This window comes from Falco biarmicus, chromosome 4 (genome assembly GCF_023638135.1).
Source record: "Falco biarmicus isolate bFalBia1 chromosome 4, bFalBia1.pri, whole genome shotgun sequence".
In the NCBI taxonomy this organism is placed as follows: domain Eukaryota; kingdom Metazoa; phylum Chordata; class Aves; order Falconiformes; family Falconidae; genus Falco; species Falco biarmicus.
In genome coordinates, this window is record NC_079291.1 from 74,177,623 (window position 1) to 74,191,023 (window position 13,401).

Here is a 13,401-nt window from a genome sequence, read left to right on the forward strand (position 1 = left end):
CTCCCAGTAGTGCTGTGCCGTCCTCTCCCTACCCTAGCTGCAGGTTCTTGGTCAACATCGAGTGCTCCTTGTCGCTCCAACTTGCAGAGACCAGGCATGCCAGATTTGGGCCTGGCCTACACGCAGCCACAAGCACTTTTGGGTTCTGAGAATAGCTCACTGGGAACGAGACTAAAAAAAGCAAAGCATATTCCTTCTGTAGGAGTGTGTTGACCTTCAAATGACACGTCCAAGGAGGTGGCAGGGCCACTGCAGGCCACATGGACACTCACCTCTGTTTGCCACATTCCTAGCTCATCTCTGTCCTGTACCACTGACTGTTTTGTTTAGTATTTTGTTGCCTTACCTCTGTGAACCAAAAGAGATGTCGCTTCCATCCACTGAAGAAACAGCAGACTCCTGAGATGCTGGGAGCATGAGTTCCTCACCATCAGCTGCCAGAGACGACCTCTCCGGAGATACAGATAAACTTTTCTGCTTTTTGGCTCCTTTTGGGCGATGTGTCATTTTAGTTCCCTCCTTGGCTGCTGCACAGCCTGCTTCACAGGATCCGACAAGGTCATCCTCAGCCCTCCCCACAGAGAGCACTGAAGAAGCTGTAGCAACCTGCCTCCTTTTGCCCACAGCCCTCGAGGTATTGCCACGCTTCCCCCCTGCAGTCCGGTCTGCCTTTGACTTCCTAGAGTGTTTGGCCGGGGACTTCTGCAGGGGAGGCTGGGAAGATGGGATTTCACCCTCAAAGTCAGAGTCCACGTCCTGGTGAGTATACTGGAATATCTCCTTCAGCTTCAACACCATCCGGCGTTTTGGGAGAGGGCGGACACCAAATCTGAAAGAGAAAGGGGGGAGCTTAGGTTAAGGTAACGCTGCGCCTTCCACAGTCCCAGCTCAGGAAGAGGCCGAAGTCAGGGATCCAGTGGTCAGCTGGAGAAGTGTGACATGACCTCAGAAAACACTGACTGGAACTTCCACCATGGGTTCGCTTTCAGGCCAGGAGCTTTCTTTCACACTACCTGCCAGCAAGTTTCTGCTCATACAGAGATGTACTCGTGGAGGTAATGCTGACCTGCTCAACTCCTTCTTCAGCTCTGGGGTCTCCATGAGGGAGTAAGCTGGCATCGGTGTCACTGGAGTGCTGGAAGACTTGTCGTTCTCCTGACAGGAAGGTTCTACAGCAGAATGAAATGACTATGATCAGAATTAGTACAGAAAAGACTTAAAATGGCTGGTATCTCCCCCTTTTAGTGGCAGATGTTGAAGTATTATCCAATAATTGTTTAAGTAGCACTACTTTCCTACAAGCTCTTCTAATCATTACTCAGCTTAAGACTGGACAGAACAGTCAACACTTCCCCCCACCCCCTAAACTGGGATACTTGGTTTTTATTGAATTTAAATCAGAAAACAGCTTAAATTAAGACATATGTCAGGTCTGAATACAAAGCCCATTCAGGGCTTTGTTAGAACAGGCAAAGATTACAGGGCAATTAAAAAAACATGTTTACTGAATTCCGTAAAGTGATGGTTTTCCAGGAAGGAGATTTCCTAATAGGGACTTGATGCAGAAGAAACTGAGCAAGTCAAGCTTCTGGGGACCTGCGTTAGATACTGATTTAAAGATACCGATTTACTGATACTGTGAAGCACAGTCAATCTCACACGTCATGTTCTAAACATCTATGGCATAATTAATAATATATTTAATTAAATACTGTGAGATTAATTACCGGTCTTAGATGGAAGGAACCATCCAATGATATGTGCTGGGCATGCAGAGGTCTGTTGCAAGGGCCCAGAACCAGCAAACTGAAGGCAGCACAAGACAGCAGCGCATCAGCAGAGCTTTGCAGGAAAGCCTGCACGAAGCCTACCCACGGGCAGGGACAGGCACCCACCCCCGGCCAGCCTCAACACAAGGAAACCCGCTGTGCTTGCACTGCTGTGCTGCTTACCTGACGTCCTCATGTACGTTAGCACAAGCATCGCTTCATGAGCGTGTGAAAAGCAAGACTGTACAAAGCACCCACTACTGCAGGGAACAAATACCCACTGGCATGCAAGCTGAAGGCTGTTCCTGTACCTTCCCATCGCTATCAAAGAACCAGTGTGAACAAAATACAAGTGGCTATGCTCCAGGGATCCCACATTTAGATACGCTCTCTCCCACATCAGAAGATTGTACCTTCTTTGTGCCTGGCCCTGACAATTACTTCAGATCAGGCGGCCAAAAGACCCTTTCCGTGGTCAAGTGAACCACAGGTGAGATGACCACTTAAAATGAAAACAATTTAACCAAGACCAATAGATTTAGTATCAATACAAGCTCTCACCAGGAGTCTTTACAGGATCTGCCTGACAGGCACCTGCTGCAGCTGACACCCTCTGAGACAGAGGGAGCACCTCTGGAAATTCGTCTTCCTCTTCTTCTCCATTCCAGTGATCCCAGAGTTTGGAGTTCAGATAACTTGGTCTACTGCCTGCTGATGAACACACCTCCACAGGACTCTTTTCAAGACAGAGCAAAGGTGTTCTTCTGCCAACAGGGCTTCCTCGAAGAGGGGTACTGCCCTTGATTTCCCATGTGTGGACTGGGCTCTCCCACTGGTCACACCAAGAGCCAGGTCTGGGGCTGCTGGTAGTGCAGGTCTTTGCACGGCTGATCTGGTTGGAGCCCTGGCTGTTACCTCTGACTGGTGACACATGCTCAAGCTGCCAGCAGTCATCAATATGGACCAGGGGCTCACCACAAAGCAAGACGCTACTACTCAGAGAAGACAGAGTTACTTCCTTTTCACTGTCCTCTATCTCAATCACACTGGTTTTTGTTTTATCTTCCAGTGACTGCTCATGGCACAGAGACACAGGTTTGGATAAAAATGAGATCTTGGCACATTTGCTTTTTATGTTGGTGTGGCCAGGGGAGAGGAGAACTGGATCCACTGGAGAAACTGGTAGGGAGTTCTCGGAAAATGATCCTGCTGCTGGGCTGCTGGGAGGGCTCCTTTCACTGACTGAGTTCTCCTTAGGCAAATGTTTGTCTGACAGTGTTGTTTCACACACTTTTATTAAATTTCCAGTCATGTCATGGTTACTATCACCTGCTGCTAAGTTCTTTCTGCTAAGTTTAGATCCTGGCCTCTTTAAAGAATTAATACTTGTGACCTGAGTCTGCGTTGATGAACTTCTGCTTTTGCTCAGAACTGGTGTGTCTGGCACTAGCCAGGAGCCATCTGTACCTGAAGACGTTTCATGACCAAGCCTTTTTTCAGGGCTCAGGTTTGGATTCTGTTTGCTCTCCATACAAGCATCTATTTGTCTGCTGAGAGGCACTTCAGTGGACACCTTTACATTGTTACTTATATGCACTGTATCTGTAATGTCACACGAGACCTGCATTGATCTCTGCTCTGTTTCAGTGACTGAGGAGTTATGTTCAGGTTCTGGTATCTCAGGACTTTGTTCTATGTTTGTACATTTCAGTTGCCCAGGGATTTCCATTTTCTTCAGAATGGAGCCTGACTCTGGTGACTTCTTGTCTTGTAACTCCATTTCATCATCAGAAGATAAAACAATAACATCACCCTCCCTGTTCCCCTGAGCTGCAACATCCTGAGTCCTGATGACCAGTGATGACAACACTGGGACACATGTATGCTTGTTTACATCAATGTGGGGAAGCTCTGCTGGAGCAATTGTGGTGTTGTTTCTTGATGCAGTATCCAGCTCGTTGGCTTTCTGAAAGTGTATTTCATCAGATGGGTGTGACTTTTCCTTTTTGTTTTGCTTTGGTGTTGACACATGTTCTCTGGCAAACTTTCTCTCTGATTTTGGAGATGCAGGTGAAGAGCCAACAGCAGGAAAAAGGGACGTGTAAGGTTTGGGAGGAGGACTCCCATAAAAACCGCTTCTGTGAGGAGAGAGGTCTTTTTGTGACATGCCGTACAGAAGTGAATCATTAACATCAACATGTTTTTCACTGGGAGTATTTCCTGGTTCTTTGATAGATTCTTTCACTGGGGAAGGTTCACAGTCATTTCTCTGAGTTGCAGAAGACAAGCATTCATAACTTTCATTTATATTAGCATCACTGTGGAAGCCAGGAAGCTGTTTTTCACAGAGATCTGCCTCATCATGCAAGTCCTGAGATGACCCGGAATCCTTCACACCTTCACATCTCCTAACAGTCTCTCCTTCGTTAGTGGTAGCACCATGGGATGCTATGTCCCATTTTTGAGGTTCACTGTGGTGAGGCACAAAAGTGGTCTGTGGATCATTCACACTCCTGCACCTATTTATATTCTGCATTTTCTCTTCTTGGGCAGATGCGTCACGTGTAGATCTTTCCACATCATTGTCATCCCTCAGATCTTTGAAGCTGTTGCCTAATGGAGCAGGTTCAGCTCTCTTTACCTCTTCCTCCTCAGTCTGCTCATTTGTGCCTTGCGCTGCCTCAGTATCACTGCAGATGCTGCAGTCTGTTCCCTCGCTCGCCTCTGTTTCACCTTGTGCCATCTTTCTCTGAGTTGCAGCAAACTCATAGATTTCCTCCAGCTCCTGTTCACCCACCCCACAGTCGTCTTCCTTCTGGCATTCAGGATTCAGCATACCTACTTCTTCCTCATCTTCACCTACCCACACTGACTTCAAGAGGTCTTGGAAGTTCTCAGCTCTGTCCTCACAATCTCTGTCATCCCTCACAGAGATAAGATCATCTTCTGAATCCACTCCAGAAGACCCCTGACTCTCTCCTGTGTTGTTTTCACACTTCGCCATCAGTTCCCTCACACCAAACCTGCAAGGATATAATAGTAATGTTAGTATTTTCCTCCTCCAGTATTTCTTCACCATTTGGCTGCCTGATCACTCTTGTAAAAAAGAATTTGCATGAAGATGCTGGTTTCCTAAGATAAAATCTGGAATTTCCTTTTCCAGGTGTCACTCACATGAAAGCATCAGGCTCACTCTTCCTTTTTTTGTTTGAGACTAAACAGCTATACAACTACACTAAATCCTCTTTCCCGTTTGCATAGGTGAGAGCCCCGTGGAATGGCTGGAGCTGTATAATGTCTGTTATGTGCAAGTTTCATGGCTTTCTGGAGTGATAGGGCACCCCTGTACATATATTTTGGCAAGACCCAACCATTTCCCCCCCCATATCTCAGCAGCTGCTTCTCTTTCAAGCTCTTTACTCAGCACACACTCAGGATCACACCGAGAGCATGGCTGACACAACAGATCAGTTTTAAGCATCCAATACATTCTGCAAGTGTTGTTCAGATCAAGTGCATCACCAGTGCAGCGCTTTGATAGTCACATATAGAAGATATGCTCATCATCGTCAATATCAGTGGTCAACAAACATCCTGAGAAAAAACTCTTGGCAAAAGTCTGCTAAGCATATACTGAACATAGAAAATCACACAGATACAACCTCAAGAGAGACTCATGGAAAATATGGGGGTAGGATATTCTTATGTGCAAGTTTCATTTAAGATGTGAGCAGATGACCATGGAATTTGTAAGCCATTAAAATTGCAACGGAAGGTATCAGGTTGGGGTCTGTGGGGCTGAAAGCACAAAGGGATCCAAAACATGCTCACGACACAAACCTGGCAGCCAGAGCCCCCACCTGGGGCAGCACCCTAGCAGGGATGTCAGCATCAGCAGCATAAAGGTATCGCAGGAATGCACACACCGCCTCTCCAGTCACATCGCTCAGCAGCACACGGCGTGTCTGTGCGTTCCCATCCTCCTCCACTAAGAATCCTTGGCTGTGAACCTGGGGTAAGAGGAAAGCAAAGGAAGTCTGTTTGCTATAAAGGAACAGCAATACCAATGTTCTTTTTCCCATCAGCTTAGTCCTTTCCTATGCCAGTCTTAACCCTGGGACCAGGACCTGATGGCTCAGAGGGAAGCTAAGATGACCGGTTATGCAGGGTTCTATATGGAACAGGCCATTTTCTTCCTGACCCTACAGCTGTGAGCTCTGATAAAGTTTAACTACTCATTTTAGTCACACATATAAAAGATGGTCTTAAAGAGTTCTCCAGTTAGTTTTGGAATCAAATTACTCCCCCGAGCACAATTTCCAGAGTTATCTGCACCTGTGTACAAGTGAGCTTCCTCTGATTGTTTTGCATTTACCTACCGTTGTTGACACACTGCCAAAACCCCGGTTCTCCTCATGTCTCACAGGAAAAGAGACACCATACAAAATACTACTTCACTGAACTATTATCTGTGTGGGTCCAACTTGACCTCAGATTTTGGCAAAAATGCATCTCCAGTTCAGTAAGGTCTCACTTCCTTTGCAGCCAAATCACATATTGCGCTATCTGAAACACCCTCCAAAGTTAAGGGATGCCATGCGACAGAAAACACGAGCTCCGAAGTCATCTCTGATTAATTACTGTCTCCTTTTTACCCAAAATCTTCCACAAAGAAGAGCACTCCCTCACCTATACCAAAAATAAACATGAAATGCTGCCCTGCAGGTGGGGACTTAAGAGGAAAACAACCATCTGCAGGCATCAAAAATACAGCGTAGGGCCAATCCCACAGCTCTACCTACACAAATGAATCCTGTCCATGAAAACAGTGGATGGGAATGCTGAAGCCAGACAGAATTGCAGGGAAATAATGAGAGAACGTGGCTAACCCAATAGCTTATAAGGTCCTTTGATCTGTGGGCACACACACATTTGCTAATAGTTAGGAATTTTTTAAAGAATCTTCACATTAAGACTGCTGTATGGCATATATGAACTTGCTTCCCATCCCTGAACTTTCATGGACCCCTTAGAAACGGCCTGAGCCACCCTGGGTGGAAACCACTGCCAAAATGCGTGAGGATGAAACTAAACTTTCCAAACGGGCAGCTTTAAAGAAAGCTCCCTTTTTTGGAGATGACAGGCGGCAGCTCCGTGAAAGAGCAGAGTTGAAATGTCTGGCTCGCCGCCTTTTACTGGCTCAACGGGAAGCTGCACGGGAGCAGGCTGGGAACTACTGAACCCAAAATGCTTCTGGGAACACAAGGACTACTTCACTAGCCTTGCAAAAAACACAGTTCAGTGCAGCTACCTACAAAGCCACCGTAACAGTGACGAAACCTCTATGCAAGTTATTTTAAAGTACTTTCTAGAATCTTTCTACTCCATATTGAACCTTCTCAGCCTGGGTGACAGGCAGGACACACTAAGATGGACAAGGCAGCCTGCACTAGTACAGGTGCAAAAATTCAAGGGCTAAAAGCATTTAAGAAGCTTCCTCCACTGCTCGCGTCCAGAATGCAAGGAAGGATCCTTGCCTCCCTGTAGCTGCCGCAGATAAATTACCACATTTTCAAGCACTTTTTCAGGATTGTGGTTCCCTAAGCTGAAATACTACCGCAGGTCCAGAGGCACTTGCCATTAGGCCCAGCAGGGCTCTGTGCCGATTCTAGAGCATTAACTGATTGTAGGTGTTGGCAGTCCGGGCTTTTCTGAAGCGGAGGAAAGCACGTCAACAGTACTTACAGCTTGCATGGCCTGTGGACACCGTGCGTACAACACAAACATGTGGGCATAAAAGACTTCCCCACAGTCCACCTGGAACTGGACATCACTTAAGTGGGGGTTGTTGACCATTGTACTGAAATCTTCAGCCAGCAACCTGAGAGGGGACTAGAACACAGAAGGAACACAAAGACAGAAGTTAGGTTACAGCTGTCAAACATTTCCCTGAAAAATAAGAAGGGAATAACCCAGTTTATCAGCACTGCTGTACTGTGGGCCCCAGTCTGGATACGCTGCCTTTGCCTCCTGAAGATAATCATCAGCATTATCAACTTCAGGTCTTCTGTATGACTAATAAGCAGACAAGTCTAACAGACATCTCTGGCTTTATTTTCCTCTACTTTTTTACCATCTGGCAATTGTGAAGAAAGGGCAGTTGTGTTGTATTCTACTGTACTTGTTCTGTCTTGTATTACAGCACATTATCACCCCCAGATCTTCACCACACCACTTCCTGATGTGGTCTAGCCACTGCCAGCAGTTGGCCTCTTGATCTACTGCCTTCCACCACATTTTCAGGAAACTATAATTTCCACTTTAAAAGACTTGAACTCGATTCACTATAATTAGAGTAAGAGGAAAGCAGATGATTCAGGGATGGAGTAATGAGCCTTTCTTCTCTCGTTCACTGCCTGGCAATGACAGCTGAGAAGAGCAGCTCTGCAACAAGGAGCCCACATAGAATAAAACTAATACAGGTGTCCAGTTCAAAGGAATTTATGTGCATGTTACTAAAGCCCCTTTTGAAAATGCAATCAACTACAAAAAAGAAACATAATTTCTATTAACATTCTAGAACCCCTTGCTGGAATTTTGAGGAGGGCTGGTTGACCGAGCTACCTGTTGACTGATTACTGGTGATGTTAAGGTCAGGCCTGGGGTATGCTGCCAAAGACAGCAATGCTGGATGCTCTGTTTCTGCTCTGGAGCTGCTCCCAAGTACAAACCCACCCCAGGCAATCTTCTCAAGACTCAGATCCCCCTAGGCAAGTGTTGCGGCTCTGGAGGTGGCCAGTGGCAGGGAAGTGTGAAATACCCTCAGCTCACAGCTGAGAGGCTGGCTGACTGTAAGTGGAAACCAGTTTGTAGTTAACACACTAAGGACTGACCTTGTGCTTTTCAAACCTACTGTAGAGTTCAGGAACTGCAAGTTTTATTCCAGCGAACATCTGTGTGAGATGCAGTTCCACCTGGAACAACAAAGCTCTTTATTTTATTAGCAGGTTTCTACATTAGCAGCGGACTGTGGAAACCCAACCTTTCTACTCACTCCAGCACGTGTTTGTGGGCAGCCAACACTAATTAGCACCAAAACAGCAGCACATGCTGGAACACTTCTTACAAGCCTTCATAGGTGGGCTAGAGAAGACTGCGTGTCCTGGCAGTGGTGTGGACTGATCTCCAAGGGGAAGACAGGAAGCTCAGTCTGGAAACTAATCTGATGTTTCTTGCTTTCTTATTCTTGGCAGGTAGGATACCTGCAAGACAGTACCGCAGGAAGCCAGCAAACACAGACTCCTGATGCTACGTTCCAGGCAGTAAGCCCAGAACAGCTTTCCTGCTGATGCTAAAATTACAAATCAAGAACGGGGAAATTAAGTAAGGCTAGAAACCTCCTGGCTGCACTACTCTCTGTGCAAAGCAGACTGGTCTAAAGACAGCTCCAAGCAGGTATGTGCTGCTGTTGGAGAACACACCACAACACTCTCTCCTGCTGCTGAGGCCAGCTAGACTGGACTCTACAGATGTGACAAGGGTCTTAAGCATGGGTGGGGGCATGCATTACCAGTGCAATGATGGATTTGCTTTACATGGTTACTCTGCCTGTGCTCACATAAAGCACGACTCTCTCCCACTGGCAATCCAACTCTTCAGCAACACTTCATTTGCTCAGGAAAACTATTATGGATTCAAACTAAATCTGAAACAAATGATCAAACTGGTTTTTCTAGTAGCAACTGAGTTTCAACAACAGTATCAGAACAGTTTCTGTATTGCTAAAGGCCTCTGGTTTAATAGACTCAGAACCTTATAAAACAAAATGTTTTTTCCTGCTAAGGTTTGTTGTTTTTTCTTTTTTTTTTTTTTTTTAATACCCCCAAATAATACCTTGAGTTTCTGTAACAAGTAGCTGGGGTGCTCAAGTTTCATACTGATTCCCACCTGAAAGAATTGTCTCCTTTTAGAAGCCCCTTAATTCTGTAAGTACAATATGAAAGCGCATTCTCAGGGCATCAAAATTTATCTAGCACCAAAAGCTACTAGCTTTCATGACATGATTATTTATTACCAAACCAAAGATAATAAGTTTCACCAGATAAAGTGGATTACCTTGATAAGAAAATGAATTTATTTTTTTTAATATGTACTCCAATTGAAGAAAACTGGTTATACATCCATGGGGGATTACATATCCACTGGTGCATCTGGGGTAAGATGTGAGCTACAGAACGCTACTGGCTTGATAAAAAAACAATCTCTGAATTACTAGCTTGTATTCTTCACCAAGTCATCACGGTGAGCGCACTGCTAGATCCTCTGATATGTATTCCCACAACTGAGGATTTTCTATACTAAACCTTTTTAAAGCTCACATTAGCAGCAAAAAAGTGCTTATCTTCCACGGACCTCACAGCATTCCACATCATCTACTGGCTTTTACACCAGATGAGAGAATTTAGTCCGTCAGCCAGTCCTTGCAGGAATTCTTTCTTCCACTGCAAGGCACAGCACGAAGAGGAAGGTGACAGAGGAGGAACAGCTTCCATTCAGAACTACCGAAAGTAGCTGGGTGTGTGAGTGTGGAGGAAGCACCAGGCAGCTCTGTCTCTTCTGGGCTGCAGCCGATTTTCTCTTGGCTAGCCTGGGCATTAAAGCAGAGTACTTGCCTAATGTGGTGCAGCTGCACCCCTAGTTCCTACTCCCAAATACTCCTAGTGCTGTAACTCTTTAACCTGGTTCTCTTCATATCTACTATGCACAGATTGTCCTTCTGTTACCTGTCAGTTTAAATCATCTCTCTCATCAGGTGGGACAAGTACTGGGAAATCCACAGGCTTGCTTGTGGGCATCAATGAAATACCACCATGTGTGCTGATCACCTGTGCCCACGATAATTCTGAGTGACTGTGAACCTTAAGCACCTCTTTGTTTCTATGGAAAGGAATGGGAAATATTCCATACTTCTGTGAATTACTCAAGTGCAACAGCTTCTTTTTTACAGTGATAAACACAGACAAAGAATGGAAAAAGGGTTGCCCTTACTCTTTTACAGCTGCTTGTCCGGAGGCTCTTCTCTTTGGACCGGGGCACAAAGCCACTATGTGGAATATCGCTGCAAGTCAGTTCTTTTCCTCAAAGAAGAAAACGCACATCATAAATCACATACAACTTATTTGGGAGACACAGTGATGTAGGAACTCCTAACAGGATCCTTGCCATGAACAGCTCCCTGAGACAGCTGCTATAACCAGCCTGAGTTGAAGGCTCAGCCTCTCCCTCATGCCTTTACTGGAGGGTTTGGCTGTGGGCTGTGACAGGCTGTGGATATCTGAGCACCATTCAGCCATGAGCAGCACCGATCTACTGCAGATCTGTGTGTGCCATAATCATCCAGATGGAGGAACTGCAGAATGCAGCATGCTTCTCTGCTTTCACATCTCAGCTTTCCTCCAGTAGGAAAAAAACCTACAACACAGGGTGGTATGCGACATGCTACAGTCTCATCCTAGCAGACAGGCAGAATGTATCTTTGATCTGAATTTCAACCGAGACAAAATGCTGTGGGCCCTAGGGCTCAGAGACAGCCAGTGAAATCAGTGTTGCACAGCCTGAGCCCTGTGGTAGCCTATGGAGGGCATAGATCAGGATGCAGAGCAACAGAAAGAATTAGTATCTTCAGAAACAGGTTCTGGTGCATTAGTGTCTGCAGAGTGTTTTTCCTCCACCTGGTCTCATTTACACACACAACAGACATTTATGCTATTAGAATTTTATATATCTTTATATATATATATGTATGTGAAAAATTAGAAATTATTTCCCTCACCCAGGAAGCTGTATCTCCACTGAAATCCCAGTATAGTTTTATAGGACCAGGAATCATTTGCTGCACTTTAGTAGGGGAAGTGAGGAATACTATACCCAAGTGAAAATGCAGACAGGTGAACTTAGCAACCACGTTCTCTTTCACAGGTGAACAGGAGACACATAATACGTTCTGTTGAACAGCCAGGCCTTTGTAAGGGATATCATTGACCTTGAAACTTGCAGTTGTGCACCACATGCCACTGGATTTGGGATATTAGAGTTGCCCATCAAGGAATACTAGGTGTTCTGGTTTTTCAACTCCACATAGGTACAGATAAACTACAGCTTTGTGTAACTGATGTACCAACATAAAATCATCCTTTTGCACATCTCTCTCATCCAGCTGTCTCAAGCCCTGAAAAGACAGTGCACGCCACAGAAAGACTGTCCAAATAGCAGGGATGAGGATTTTGTCTCAGCTGTTGAACATGTCTGGGCTTACCCTGGCAAAAGATACTTGGACATCTCTAAGGGAATTCTAAAATAAAATTTAGTATCTGCTGCCCAAGAGTTCTTTTAAAAGCTGGGATTTATAAATAATTTCAGAAACGTCAGCTTGACTGTATGTAATGCTTACTGCAGAAAAATGTCCCCCCACAATTATCACCCCTTGGATCAACATCAACATCCTGTGGGTGCTGTCACGGCTCTCCTAACTTAGCACAGCATAGGTCTGGCTCTGGGTAGCTGAAGGGAACAGGGAGCGTGCTCAGAGCTGCCAGAATTTACCTGTCTGCTCTGCTGCCTGAATGTGGCCAACATCAAGGTTCCATTGAGTAAGGGTAAGTCCTTCCCTGGCCAACTCAACTAGGTCCTGCAGGGTCTGAACATCCTTCTGGCTGTGAGATAAAACCTGCTCATCTCCTTCAGGGTCTGACTTGGATTCATTGCAAGTTTGGCCTCCAGCCTCTGTGCAAGTGGACTCATGAGAACTGAGGTCAGGCTGAATTTGCTCGGATACTTTTGGCTGAGCAGATCCCACCGATGGCAAAATGTTCTCTGTCTTATGATTCTAATCAAAAGAGGAGAAAAAAAGACACCAATAAATTAGGTCTCGTTTTATGTATTTGCAGAGCTCAAGAGTACAGTCTCTGCTTCATACTTTTGAAACATCCAGTAAAGGATTACAGCACATTCCCCAGGTACAGGGGCTTCTGAGGCAAAAGTTCTCTGCAGCTTTATGAAGGACTCTCCAGACATAACACAGCTCTGAACAGAAGAAAGCAAACTACAACAAAAAATGCAGAAGAGAGAGTTTCTCCAGGAGCATGTCTGTGCAGCCAGCTGCCAAGCAGGGAAAAAGGATGGTGGAAATGCTCCCACTCCAACATCTAAATATTTCATTATAGCTGGAGCACCTGGCAACAGTCACAGCTGAAGCTCTCCAGGTGCTTCTGTTCTGAGTTCTGAAATGCTTTTGCAGTTACATGTAACTAAATCAGACCTTCACCTTGGAGCTAATATTTTCCAGGTTTGGACTCTGTTTCCCAATAAAAAGTGTTTTGTTTGTTTATTTCTAAGTAAAAATGGTTTAGCCATTTCTGTGAATGGAAAGAGTAAGAGGGAAAACACTCTTCCCATGATTTTAAAGGCTTTCCTACTTTTTATTTTTAAACTTCTCTGGCAATTTTTGGCTTGAACAAAAGATCAAAAATCTTTGTAGAATGGAGTCCCTGGGCTTTGACTAGGAAAGAAATATGAAAAAAAGTACCTATATATGCACAGTAGTTTTTAATAGAAGCACCAAACAATTCAAGAA

The 13,401-nt window shown here is 45.2% G+C and overlaps 1 protein-coding gene across 8 annotated transcripts in view; it reads right to left on the reverse strand.

Annotated features, from left to right (window-relative positions):
* The window catches only part of SLX4 (SLX4 structure-specific endonuclease subunit), a 32,590-nt gene that overhangs the window by 1,896 nt on the left and 17,293 nt on the right, over nt 1-13,401 (reverse strand). For 5 of the 8 annotated variants that reach the window (XM_056334117.1, XM_056334110.1, XM_056334112.1 and 2 more), the window contains 8 exons: nt 12,372-12,654; nt 10,818-10,906; nt 8,663-8,743; nt 7,515-7,661; nt 5,610-5,779; nt 2,331-4,792; nt 1,067-1,169; nt 347-829 (listed from right to left, as the gene is read on the reverse strand). In XM_056334117.1, the coding sequence (XP_056190092.1) occupies nt 347-829; nt 1,067-1,169; nt 2,331-4,792; nt 5,610-5,779; nt 7,515-7,661; nt 8,663-8,743; nt 10,818-10,906; nt 12,372-12,654 (3,818 nt within the window). The remainder of the gene's footprint in view (nt 1-346; nt 830-1,066; nt 1,170-2,330; nt 4,793-5,609; nt 5,780-7,514; nt 7,662-8,662; nt 8,744-10,817; nt 10,907-12,371; nt 12,655-13,401) is intronic. The other 3 variants (XM_056334114.1, XM_056334116.1, XM_056334115.1) reach the window with 3 other exon arrangements.